This window comes from Phaenicophaeus curvirostris, chromosome 1 (assembly GCF_032191515.1).
Source record: "Phaenicophaeus curvirostris isolate KB17595 chromosome 1, BPBGC_Pcur_1.0, whole genome shotgun sequence".
Taxonomy (NCBI): domain Eukaryota; kingdom Metazoa; phylum Chordata; class Aves; order Cuculiformes; family Cuculidae; genus Phaenicophaeus; species Phaenicophaeus curvirostris.
Window position 1 is genome coordinate 188,317,316 of NC_091392.1, and position 14,065 is coordinate 188,331,380.

The 14,065-nt window shown below is 39.7% G+C and overlaps 1 protein-coding gene across 6 annotated transcripts in view; it reads right to left on the minus strand.

Moving 5' to 3' along the window:
• Nucleotides 1–13,175, minus strand: part of NUP58 (nucleoporin 58) — a 37,979-nt gene extending 24,804 nt beyond the window's left edge. For 2 of the 6 annotated variants that reach the window (XM_069882804.1, XM_069882787.1), the window contains exons 1-8: nt 12,922–13,173; nt 8,594–8,733; nt 7,252–7,290; nt 6,234–6,386; nt 5,046–5,177; nt 4,198–4,308; nt 1,474–1,498; nt 1,006–1,071 (exon numbers count right to left, since the gene is read on the minus strand). In XM_069882804.1, coding sequence (XP_069738905.1) covers nt 1,006–1,071; nt 1,474–1,498; nt 4,198–4,308; nt 5,046–5,177; nt 6,234–6,386; nt 7,252–7,290; nt 8,594–8,733; nt 12,922–13,022 — 767 coding nt within the window. In that variant the 5' untranslated portion in view covers nt 13,023–13,173. Of the gene's footprint in view, nt 1–1,005; nt 1,072–1,473; nt 1,499–4,197; nt 4,309–5,045; nt 5,178–6,233; nt 6,387–7,251; nt 7,291–8,593; nt 8,734–12,921 lie in introns of all 6 variants that reach the window. The other 4 variants (XM_069882828.1, XM_069882819.1, XM_069882812.1 and 1 more) reach the window with 4 other exon arrangements.
• Nucleotides 13,176–14,065: the final 890 nt, after the last annotated feature.

Consider the following 14,065-nt stretch of genomic DNA (forward strand, 5'->3'; position numbering starts at 1 on the left):
TTAAATAGCTATTAAAATATTTTTTCCAAAATCAAGTACTGAATAGTAAAATTACTATTACTAGTATGTACTATGTATTAGTATGTACTAGTATTATAGTAATTTTTGGTATGGTATTAAAAAAACACTAAACTCCCTAAACTCCAAAAGCAAATATTTAAGCATGTCATGCTGAAACCTAGCAAACTAAGACAATAGATATATATATATAAGCATGCAGTGATAGGAATAGGGGCAACGACTATAAATTGGAGAGTGGCAGATTTACATTAGACATAAGGAAGAATTTCTTCACTATGAGAGTGGTGAGGCACTGGCACAGGTTGCCCAGTGAAGCTGTGGCTGCCCCATCCCTGGAGGTGTTCAAGGCCAGGTTGGATGGGGCCTTGGGCAGCCTGATCTTCTGGGAGGTGTTCCTGCACATGGCAGGGAGGTTAGGGAGGTTGGAACTGGATGATCTTTAAGGTCCCTTCCAAACCAAATCATTCTATGATTCTATGTATCAATTATTTCATACATACACATGTAAAATAGATATCAGCGACGTATAAATGACTACTACCTTGAACTCACAAATATAGTGACATACAGTGTCTTTGACTAGACTACAAACTGCCTCTTTCCGGCCTGAGAGAAGGCTCTTTTGCAGTTCTCTCTATTCTATGAGATCCACAATGCACATACATCATAGACATAAGGTTCAATAGTTACTATGCATGCTCAACGAGCTTAATATTCGCAGGGAGAGATGGATGAAATTCTACAACTGTACTTGTTGGGCACACCCATTTGCATAAACACATGGAAAAGTAAGGCTAAAAAAAGCCAAAGCCTTCAGTTACTAGAACTACCAGTCTACTCTGTTCCCAAGTTTAGCCTGCCAAAAGGCCTTGGGCTAGTAAGTTATCCTGCATGCAGCCTGCAGTAGGCTGTTTTTGTCACAGAGCATTGACAGCATACAACACACTAGCTAATCAACCATTATAAATAAAAACCACTACTTACTGTAGATTTTCTACATCTTGACAGATTACTGGAGGTAGATTTTCATCCTTCAGTGCTTTGCTATCTCTACAAGAGACAATGCACATTTAAATGGTGCTGTAATACTGCCTAATACTTTTGCATGACTACTAAATATCACAAAAACATTCAAATGACTGCAGAATTTCATGCCCACTGTATGTATGTTGCAACTAGGTATTATCTGTATTAACGCACACAGATACTACACCAGGGCCCAAGCCCATGATGTAAGCACTGTACACATTTTTCAGACCGCATTATCTATAACCAACGCAGATAAGCTATAGGTACTGCATTTGATGGAAAAAAAACATGAACCATCATTACTAAACTGGCAATATTGCACAAGCTGGTTATTTACTTTTAAGATTGAAGCAGTATAAAAGCCAACATATTTAGCTTAGCTGTTCTATAAGAAGACAGAACACAAAGAAATCTGACACTTACTCTGGTCTTGCTCCTGTTTTGTCACCTAGAAAATAAAAACTCTAGATGAGAAAAAAAGCTTTGAAGAACAAACAAAATAAGCACAGTAAGATTTTAGGGAAGAATTAATGACTACAATCTGCTTGATTTCTCTTGATAAGAGGAACAGACTAGGCTAGCCATAAAGGTTTAATTTACTCCCCCTTCACAGATAAATATCTTTTCAAGAACAATGGTTTAACAGTTGAGGTGTTATTTCTTGGCACACAAAGTAATGCAAAACATCTGTGTCACTATACAAGTCATTACAAATGTATAAACAGCAGCAGTTACACAAGACCTCTGTTCATGCTTACGCAATCACAACTCACTTAAATCTACAACCACAAAACATTCAAGTGTTTAAATGCAGCAACAGAAATCTCTCAAATATGAAGGTAATGAAGGCTTGCCCCTTGGAGTTCTGTTACCACATTAACTCTAGTAATGAATGAGGTTTTACAAAACAGATGTTACTGCTTACCTGCAACCTAGACACTCCAAACTATATATCTGTGGATCAAGATGCAAAACGCTTCTCAATAATAAAACAGAGCTGCTATCTGCTAGGAAGAACACTCAGAAAGCCCAAGAAACAGGCTTCATAATCTTCAGCTGGATTCAGTTCACATCCTCACTTACCTCTCAGTGCGACCAAGGCAGAAAGCAGCAATGCATCTAATGCTAGTGTCATAAAACTTAAGCTGCACAAGGCAGTCCTTCTGTTGGGACGAGCTGCTACTTCTAGAAGCAACACCTACTTCTAATTCTCTGCATACTCTGTAACCCAGTACATTAAAGAGCCTGGAGTCTCACAACCATCCCCCATACCTTTTGTGAAGTGAAAAAAAGACCTACAAAAAACTGGGGAGAGGTTGGGGAAAGGGATAAACTCTAGAATTTATAACTCCTTTCTCTGCCATTAACCTAAAAATTAAGCAGAAAACTAAGCGTCCTTTGCTTTCTTCCTGCAGCCACTTTTTTTGCTGTAGGTCTGAACAATACTTACAAAGTAAAAGACACAGATTTTTGCTACTTTCTGGGCAAGTGAGTGGTCCACTTTAAGATTTATTTTTTTTTACCTTCTTTTTAAGTAATATGTGAGTGAAATATGTATAAGAACGGCTTATTTTCCTGCAGCCATATTTTAAAGGAATACTAGACAGAGAGCCTTCAGGCTCCAGAAGGAAGCATTTTTATAACCATTCCACAAGAGAGAACACATGTGCTAGCCCCTATCTGTCCTGGGATTCCTAGAGTATTTTTCTTTGGTAGACACATCCGCTCCTTCCTTTTCTTCAGGAATGAAAGGAAAAAACCCTCAAAACCATAAACCCATCACTCTCAAACCTTACCACAGTTCCTCATATAGTAGTATGAGCAACTGTACTGATAGAACTGAGTAGTGGCACAGAGTTAGGGATACTTCTGAGGGCTGCTTAGGCCACCACTAACCACTACAGGAAAGACTCCTAAACTAAAATTAGATTAAAAATAAAGAAAACTCAAAACAGTCTCCGTTGACCTTTCCCACTGCTTAGCTAAGGGATCTCTGCATATCATCCTGATGGTGATACTCCAACTCGCCTAGTTCAACTATCCAACATATAGGGACTTCAGGTACTCATTCAAGTTGCCATTCTGAGACCCATACAAAACAATGCTGAGAAACGTCAGACTGAAGTAGATTTTGAGTCTGTATTCGTTTGGTCCTCATTTTAAGTTACCTGAATACTATAGTAATGGGAATCCCATAAGAACCTAGGACTCAGACCTTTTTCATAACTCCCAATTTCAGTAATACACTCCAAAATTAACCAACATCATGCAGAGCACTCTAGTGTGGACAGTCAATACACAATCTCTTCTACAAGTATGAAGAACTCTCTCCACAAGTTATGTCACTCTATAAAGATGGTTTCATAAAATTTCTATATTTCCTTCTCTTTTAGGTATTAGTATACCTCATTTTAAATTTGGCTCCTGGATGGAATCAAGAGATTATATAACCAGTATTGATTCCCCTAAGAAAATGCACATTTTAGAATGAGATTTAGTTAAGCTGACTTTGGAAGCATAAAACCAAGACAAATTTGTGTGTCTATACATGAATGCTCAATATTCTTAACATTAATACTTCAAAGCGCCCACAGAGGAAATGTTTTTATAACTGGTTTTAACAAACTCACAGAACTTATCAGCTAGAACAATGCAAGGCCAGAAATGTGGCCTTGAAGAATAACACCTAGGAAAAGAGCATTTTCAATGCGCAGGCTTTCAGAAAAAGAAGCTAAATTTAAGATCCGTTACACCCAGAGAGCATGGGTTTCAAAGGAGTACTTCTTGTATTTTCAAAGCAGTACTTAAACATGGCTCTGTTCCCCCCTCTAGTGGGTATGTGACACATAGCAGTTTAGAAATCTGCCGTGGGTTTTCAGCAAACAGCCCTATGTGCCCTCTCTCCCCAAAGGCTAAAGTCTCAGTTTTTAATTGTGATAGTGACTTATACTTATTTTAAGCAAATACACTTACACTATATTTCATTTGCAACCAAAATCTTTTTTCTTCTATAAAATCACAGTATACAAGAATGAATTTCAGTGTAGCTGTCAGCTTTAATTCCATGCTGCTAACATAATGAAAGTGTCTTTGCTGTAATGCTCAGGTAATTTTCTCTATAAAAAAAAAATATTAAAACAAACTTACTCTTTTTGTCTGAAGAGCTACTAAAATCAATGCCACCGAGACCTTCACTGGCAGTAGTTGAAGGAGCCGCAGTTGTCCCTAGAGTTAAACTCAAAGCATTCTGCCCAAGTCCTACAAGAAACCGAAACAGAATTTCTGCACTTAAAAATGTTGACACTTAAAAAACTTATTTTAAACTAAAAGCACACACAATCCTGCTTGCAGTTTGTGTCCATTTACTACATTTGAATTAAAAATATATGCAAAATAAAGAAAAGAGATTGCATGAAGTTCCACACAACTGTGCACAAGGGTTTCCTGTAATTTCTTCACGTAACTAGGTAGCTAATTAGGTAGTTAACATCTTAAGTATCTTTCTGTTTCATTAAGAGCAGCGTTACTAACACTACAACACAGCACAACATATCTTTCCCCTAGAGCTGAAAAAGACAGGTAACCATGAAATGGCAATACTAACAGATTTCATTCAGACAAAAGGCACCAAAATAAGGAGCTTTCAACTTCTCCACAGTTAAGTCAGATATTTGCATACTGTTGCTCTCTACCATTTATAATCAATTTCCTTGAGTCAACTATGGCAATAACAAAGATTTCCTTGCATTTTAATTTAAAAGAAAGCACTAAGTACAAGTGAATTTAAGAATGAGAAAGAGGCCAATGACTTCAGATTTCATTTTTATTGTTCATGGAAAGTAACACTGTCTTAATTGTAACACTGTTGAAAATTACTTTCACAGTGTTAAGATTTTATATAAACTAAATCTTACATTATGAATTTATACAATCACACATTAAATGCCTTTTTATTTTTTGAGACAGAAGGAAGGAAAAAACAAAGTAACATTCACCTGTTGCTGTGCTTGTATTCTGGAAGAGCGAACCTCCTAAACCTGCTAAGGCTCCTCCTAAGGAAAGGCCTGTGGAGGCAGTTGTAGTTGGAGCAGTCGTGCCACCCAGATTTAATGTAAAGCCAGTAGTTCCTGCAGCGGAAGCAAATCAGCTTCATGCAGACACTGCATTCAAAAATATCCACAGACAATCTGAAATAACTGAAAGGTCTAAACAGCAACTTCATCGTAATTGGATAATAAACTCAGTCACTGTTTCTGTTTCCTGGAGATCTTCCAAACAAATCCATAGAGACATATGAATACGGTATTTTATTCTACAATATCATAATCTTGATTAGTCCGTATTTACCTGGAACTACATAAAATTTTTGAAAGCTGCCCCAACCCCTACAGAATCTAGAACCTAGCACTAATTTTACAGCATAACATGGATCTAACAAGAACTACAGACTTTCTATATTCAGGTACTGAAATGTGAGTGTTCTATGACAATTTTAAAATTTTTTACACCAAACAGATGATATAAGAACACTTGTTGGTAGCTTGACCCTTCTTTCTGGAATTAAACACCCCAGCTTCTGGTAGGATAGGAAAGAACTGAGTAGAGAGAAGACAACAGGCACAAAGGCACATAGCATAGAGGGCACAGAGAGCTGAGCTCAAGCACAGACTCCTAAGGTTAAGAAAAATGAGCTCCAGTCTTAACTATCATCACGTACAGTGCAGTTTAGCACAGTTAAATACTATGGCAGGTTGGTGCCAGTATGAGAACTTCATTGCAAAAATGCAATGCTGCAAGTTAACCATTCCAGGCCATCTACAAAAGGTAAACATTTTCCAAACTTTTCAACTGCACAAGTGGGAAGCGTCAAACTTTTAGTGGGGTTAACAATAACAAAAATAATTATTTTACATGACAAATCACTTCTTGCTACACCTATGCTAAATCTATGACCTAGATTTTTGGGCAACATACTGCGTGGTATAGGCAGCATATAAACTATCTGGTTTAGGGTACTAAAATTTAGAACCAGTGAAGTCCAAATGAACCTTTTTATTAAAGTACCACCACATTATATAAATAGTAAAAAGATATAGAGCATAGAAATGTTTTACCATAAAGTTTTATTTGTAAAAAAATCAAACCATCCCCAATCCTCCCCAAACACTTAAATGTTTTCCTACCTGCTGCAGGAGTTGATGTAAGAGCAGATGATAATGATAGGCCACCCGCTGAGGTAGAAGTAACAGGTAAAGCAAATGGTGTAGCGGAACCCGCAGGTTTGTTGAAACCTAAACTAAAGCCTGTGGTAGCTGCTGATGTGGTGGCAGGCGTGCCTAAAAGAAACCCCAAACAATTACTACTCTTAGATCATCCTGTCTGAGATTGAATGCTAAATACATCTCTTCTCAACTATTCCCATTTAGCCATCGTGAGCACCATGGTGTGCAAGATCACATGTATCAGGTAAAATATCACCATAGCACCTTCAGACAAATTTCAAAGGTTTCCATCATTTGCTGAGGCATTTTTACTCCAGAATTCCTAGTGATCCGATGGGCTTTAAATATGGACTAGCAAGTCATATCTAGTGGCAATCAAAAAAAAAAAAAGTGAGAAAAGGAGCTTCCACCAAGAACATCTAACAGATGAACCAAGTATTGTTAAATGTAACTATGAAAAAAATACTGCCAACAAAAACAGACTAGAAATTCTCCACTACCCATATATTCCTGTATTTCTAATGGCAGACGAACAATAGTCACTAAAGATACAGAGAAATAACAGTAAAATATTCCCAAGGTCTCTTCCCAGTTCAAGCCTCTCTATTCTTCTGAAAGAGGTAGTTACTAGACCTGTTCACACAAATTTCACGAGGACAAGAAATTCTGTATGAAGAATTCTCTGATTACACATACCACCTCCCTCTGCTGAATGATGAAATCCATTCAAAGTAACATAAATACAAAGTCTAACTTTTTGTGACGACCACTGTCAATATTGTACAGGAATGGAATAAACCTCTAAGAACAAGTAACAGGGCCCATAACTACGAGGCCTTAGCATTTGGGCTGCAAATTAGACTGCAATTAGTAATGGGGAAAAAGCTCACATATGGCCACTGTCTACATTATAAGAAAGATCTGTGGGGTTTTTTTTTCCCCCCACTGTATAACATTAAACTCCAAATCAGGTCCTTACCTAGTGTCAGTCCTGTAGCAATAGTTGTTGCTGTTCCTGCTTTAAGAATAAAAGCAAACAGAATAGTAATTGAAGACGAAAGAGCAGTTATGATAGAAAAAAACATGAAACAAAACATTGAAATAACACAACATTACAAGACAATATGTAGATTATTAGTTTTTTCTGTAGTATGTTGAAAGCAAAACAACACTGACGCAGAAAACAGTATTCATAAGCAACAGCAGCACAAATCAAAGCATAAATGACTTCAGAAAATGCAATTTTTTCTTTAGAAGAATCTGCTAACAGTGAAGCAGATGTTAACATATCAGTATAGCAAATTGTAATTTCAAGTAAATGACGATAAATAAAAATACCGAAAATAGTAATTAATCAAGTATTTTTTTTCAGGCATATGGTAATGCTTAACATTAGTATGTAAAACAGCAGATTTAGAGTATAACAAAGAGAATTATAGAGTCGTGTTCGTAAAATCCTGTGTCTTGGTTTAGTCTTTCTGCCCAACTGGTAGTTTATAGAGGTTATTTTGAACACAGTGCTATGCTATTTCATATTTTAAAAAACACCTGAATAGAAGATCAAAAGAATAATTGAGAGCTAAAAGAAAATTGTCCCAGTTAGCATACTGCTAATTTTATTTCGGGTAGATTAGTTCTTAGAACTTCTCCTATCTACACATACAATATACAAGAAAAAAAAAAAAAAAGATCATATTGTCTAACAACACTGGACCTGAAGCAAAATTCATTAATTTATGTCTGCAGGATTACTGAAAATAACCTCAGTCAGAAAAGTTTTATTCTTTTGCACTCTGATACTCCTATGAGAATCTGTACATTCATGGGCTGAATTAAAACACTAAGAAAATACTAATAAATTATAAATATAGCTAACGTTAGAAAAAAACCAAACCATCAAAACCAGAAATGCTTACTACTGCAGGACTACAAGTATCACTTTCTAAATACTAATCTCACAATGTTTTTAAATATTTTTCAAATCAAAATAAACCTCAATCTTAAACCAAAACTTTTAGCATTCTGGATGAAGAGTTAAGACTTTAGAAAATAACAGGATTCAAACTATGGAATAACTTACACACAGGACGCGGCAGTTTTCTGGCATTTGTGTTTCTGTAGCATTGATACTGCAGAATTCTCTACGAACGACTTTCTAAACTGTTCAATGAAGGCTTTTTACAAAACTACATAAGTAATATTCTAAGCTACAGAACTACTATAAAACAAATAAGCACTTTATGATGACCCAATCTTTGTGTACATATTATTTATTTCTTAACTGTTGATTCAAATTTCTACTCCACAATCATTTTTCCTACCTGTACTGGTGCCTCCTAGTGTAAAGCCAGTGGTTGATTTTGATCCAAAAAGTCCACCCCCAAAGCCCACTGAAGGAGCTGATGTAGTTGCTGTAGCAGTAGAAGAGCCCAGAGTTCCAAAATTAATTCCTCCTGTTGAGCTATTACAAAAAAAGACCATTAGCAGTAATTATTTTTCAAACTAAAAACCTACCCCCTTATTTCAGTTTCTTTCACACTCCATCATTCATGTCCCCAAACTACACAATGCAGCTGGACAGATCCCAAGCTCACTACAAATGCAGAGAATGAGGAAGCCTGTCTCCTTCTACAGCTTCCTAACTCCAGCTGCTTCCCTGACACCAACTCCAGCACTTGTTCAACTCCTTGCCAAGCCAATACATCTTGTTAGACCAGTGGGAAACCTGAACTTTTCTTCATTAGATCATTACATCAGTCCTGCCTAATTATTGTCCCTGAACAACTAAAATTGGAGAATAAATGCTAAATGCAGCACAAAGGTGACAACAAACCTGTAAGGGTATCTTTCCAAAGCACGTTGCAAGTAAACCTCAATCAACATTAGTTTGTTTAATCCTAAAACATAACCAGAGAGACACAACCATTCACATCAGCAACACAACTTCGTCCTACCTTACCACCAAAACACACCGACGTATTAATATTTCCTAACCAAAATGCTATCCTCCCCACAGGTGCAAACCACAGAGGATCCCCACCTACCATACTTTCTTTTCTGATTGTATACTTGTCAGAAAGTTCCAGAAATAAACTTATATTAAACTTAACATTATCTCTAACCAGTGAAATTAGAGGTACCAGCAGCCAAGTGAGTATGATTTTAAAAAATTTTATTGAACTGACAAAAGATCAGGCGAGTAATTGATTTGTAGTAAATTCTTGCTCCCATTTGTGAGCCTTTTTTAGAAACTAGGTAAGTTTTCTGTGACTCAATATTTTGCATAAGTACAAAAGTTGCACTGAAATAAAATGGGATTTAGGCTTCAAAGTAACAGGTATCAAGAGGTATTTTATGTTTCATGTGTTCAGTATTCTCTGGTTGTTCCCTTATCTCCTCTCTTTTTGTATAAAAGCAGCTCCAAAGCATAACAAATCGAACACAAAAGCAAATCCTTAAAAAAAGAAAAAAAGAAGCTAGAATTAGCTTTTACATTAAAAGTTTTCAGAATATCATAAAATAGTTTGGGTTGGTAGAGACCTTAAAGATCATCCAGTTCCAACCCCCAACCATGGGCAGGGACACACCTCACTACATCAGGCTGCACAAAGCCCTGTCCAACCTGGCCTTGAACACCTCCAGGGAGGGGGAATCCACAGCTTCCCTAGGCAACCTGTGCCAGTGCCTCACCACTCACACGGTGATGAAATTCCTCCTTATGTCTAGTCTAAATAAATACCTACAAAAACTGGTAACGGCAAGCCCAGCAAAAGTTGGACACAATTTCAAAATCTAGGTGTGAGTTACTCTTAAAGTAGTAATTCAGGAAGCAGAGGGGAAAGAAGATTAGAAGGGCCCACTTATTGTCATATTCCACAAAGGCCAAAGCATTTCAGCCTCCTTTACTCCCAAAATGTCAACTACAGCACCATGACATAACTGCTTATAAACTTAAACATACAACATAGTGCTTCTCTCACTAGTCAAGAGTTTTATGTTCCTCATCTTTTTCCAGTACAAAGATGATTTTTCTATGAAGATTCTTCTTGTTTTACATTCCAGTAGAAGAAAGTTAAGGCACAAAATATGCAGTTCAGCACTACAGGATAAAATAAATAAATAAATAACCCCCCCCCACGTAAACCTCAAATAAAATGAAGTGGTATTTTGTTTGGTTGGGTTTTTAAGAAAGAAAGAAATCAAAACGCAGAAATACAGCAATGGCAGCCTTCTCACCAGCAGGAGAAAGCATGTGCCAGGACTATCTACTCCCTACGCACAGAAGGAAGAGAAGCTCAGGTGACTGGAGTTTCATATGAAGAACAAAGCATTGCACCTGGCCAAAGAATACTGCAAAGAACAGATTAACAAAAAGAAAGAGCGTAAGTTCCTGAATGGCTAATGGTACCCATCACATAGGCTTTCGGACACCAGAATATCACCTTTAACTGGCCAAATTGATCAATAATATGTCTGCTTGGACTGCACAATAAAGCCCCTTTTCTCCCAACACCTGGCAATACTGTCTTACACGCAGCTCAGAAGAACAGCTTCTTCTTATAGTCTCAAACATGTTCTCAAGCAAACCCTCCCACAGAGATGCTTAAGATTCTTTTTTGCAACAAACCATCTAACAGTAAAAAGCCTTCTCCCTCTTGGATACTTCTTGACCAACAGCCCTGAAGACTTGTCCTGCTTGTAAGAATACATGAAAAAAAAAGCAGAGTACCATATTGCTATTAATTAGCACCTCTTAAACTTTTACTCGGTATTTTTAAGAGATTAAAAAGCCAGTCAGAACAGCAAAAAAAAGCCAAACAAAAGAATTTGTGATCAATTGGCAGCAAGTAAAGATAAAAAAGAGAAAAGTTACCTTTGTTTCAGGCAGTACCTTCAGAAGAATGTTTTGAATAAAACAATACTACTTTAATTTGCTCATTTTAATCACGGGCAACCTGCATTGGACAGGCATGAGTCAGAAGAAGCTTAAATTATTTGTCAACTCCATATAAGCTTCACTGTTAGGGTAAAAAAACCAAAACACAACACAACCACCCAAACCAAAAGTCAAACACAGACAACATAAGAATGTCATCGATCTGTTATGACAACAAAATTAACAGTAATAGAACAGACTCAGAAACTTGTTACCTTTTATTTGGGCTTCTAAAAAGCAATACTGCCTAAATCCAGAGACACTCTTTCAGATCCAGACATTGTTCCCTCTCCGTTACACAGCTAATTCCCAACAATTCTAACAGGTAAGTATCTTCCAGCCTCGGCTTTAAGTGAACTTCCCCTGAGTAGTTCACCATGCCCATCTAGCTTACATTACAGTGGTCAACTTTGATCACAGTTGGGAAAAAAATTGATACAAAGCTCCACTACAACAGCCCAGTTCTTCAACAGGGGTCAGAAAAACAACAAAAAAAACCCAAATAATCTCTGCTAGTAAAATTATGTGCAAAGAAAAAAAAGGGGGAAACCCCCCACAGAAATAACAAAGACTTACCTAACATTCTGAGAAACCTAAGTACTACTAATGTCCTCAGTAAAGTGCCTGCTGCAGGTGACGTGTACAAAGCATGGCAAAGCTTTTACTCCAAAACACTATACACCAAACACAAGGTTATTTTTAAGAAGAAGTTTTTTACTATGAGAGTGGTGAGGAACTGGAACAGGTTACCCAGGGCAGTTGTGGATACCCCATCCCTGGAGGTGTTCAAGGCCAGGTTGGATGAAGCCTTGGGCAGCCTGATCTAGTGGGAGGTGTCCCTGCCTGTGGCAGGGTGGTTGGAACTAGATGATCTCTAAGGTCCCTTCCAACTCAAACGATTCTATGTATCAATTATTTCATATACACACACGTAAAATAGATACCACTTATGTATAAATGACTACTGCTTTGAATTCACAAATACAGCAACCAGGTCTAGTGGGAGGTGGCCCTGCCCATGGCAGCAGCTTGGAATTGGATATCTTTAAGGCCTCTTCAACTCAAATCATTTTATGATTTAGCAACCTTCCAGTACCTGAAGGGGCTACAAGAAAGCTGGAGAGGGACTGTTTACAAAGGCTTGTAGTGATAGTACTAGGGGCAATGGATATAAACTGGAGAGGAGCAGATTTAGACTAGACATAAGGAAGAAGTTCTTCACCATGACAGTGGGGTTGCCCAGGGAAGTTGTGGCTGCCCCATTCCTGGAGGTGTTCAAGGCCAGGTTGGATGGGGCCTTGGTTAGCCTGATCTAGTGGGAGGTGCCACTACCTATGGCAGGGAGGATGGAACTAGATGATCTTTAAGGTCCCTTCCAACCCAAACTATTCTCCGATTCTTGGATTATCTGCGTCAGCAAGGATCAGGTTGCAACCCAGGGCAAAGAAATTCCAACATTAAACGTTTGGGCTGTGACCCAGGCTGGCGGCTGAAACCCAGGCACGCACAACTCACGTTCTGCCTTCAGAACGTTAGGAAGAGCCGAGACAGAGCAGCTCCCCTCGTTACCGGGCCGATCCCCACGCCGGTAATCATAAAGGGCCCCCGGCCCCCTCACCCCGCGCACCAAGGGCCTTCAGGCCAAGCCCCGCCCTCACGCGGGCGCCGAGCACGAAGAGGTTGGGGGGTGGGGGGGGTGAGGGGCAGCGTTACCTCGGCGCGGTGGCTCCGAAGGGAAAGCCCCCGCCCCCTCCTCCGGTCCCGGCGGCGGCGGAGCCCAGGGTCCCCGTGCCGAAGGAGAAGCCGGCAGACATGGCGGGAGCGAGCGGGGCCGAGAGGCGGCGGCCTCAGGGGCGGCGGCGGCGGCGACGAGGCCTCCTCAGCGCCGCACCGCGAGCGGCACCAACTTCGAACCCGGCGGCGGCTGCGAGCGCGCGGGCCCAGCCACGCGCCCCGCCGCGGTGCATCACGGGCCGGCGCGCGCCGCCCGCCCGGAAAGCGCGCGGGGCGGGGGCGCGCGGGGCCCCGGATGGTGGGGGGAGGAAGCGTGTGTGTGTGCGAGTGAGTGTGTGGGGTGAGAGGGAGTGGGAGAGAGTGCGTGAGTGCGTTGTGTGAGTGAGTTTATGTGGGAAGTATGTGAGAGCGTGTGCGCATTGTGTGTGCGTTTGCGAGTGAGTGTGTGTGAGAGTGTTGTGAGAGTGAGTTTGGCGAGTGTGTGCATTCTGTGTGTGAGTGTGTTGTGTGCGTCTGTGAGTGAGAGTGTGGGTGTAAGTGTGTGGTGTGAGTGTTGTGAAAGTGAGTTTGGTGAGTGTGCATGTGTGTGTAAGTGTGTTGTGGGAGTGTGTGGTGTCAGTGAGTGGACAGGGTGTGAGTGTTGTGAGAGAGTCTGTGTGGTGACTGTGTCATGCAGAATCAAACTATAACTCAGTTAAGGGTTATAAAGTAGGTTATAGATAGTTATAGATAGTTATAGTGTAAAGACATGGCTATTCATAAATGCCTGTTACATATTCATGACCTTCCCTTCCTATTATAATTACATTCGAGAACCTTCTCCCATACTGGTGCAGGCGCAGTGTCTCCTGTTGGTCGTGGTCTGAGGGCTCAGAGCTGAAATAGCCTTCATCTTCCTCATGAATTGTCCCTGAACTCAACCTGTGCACAGTCGCAGTCTCATCCTGTTCAAGCTCCAGAACCACAGAGCAGGCTGCAGCTGGCTTTCTGTTGTTCTTCACATTCCAGCTTTCCCTTATCAGTGAATGTCTGTGAATGAGCTCCTTCCTTATCAACATCCAGGGTCTTCAAGACCTTTACTAGCAGATAGTGTGCATTGCAGTGAGCTAAGCCCTCTTAAGTT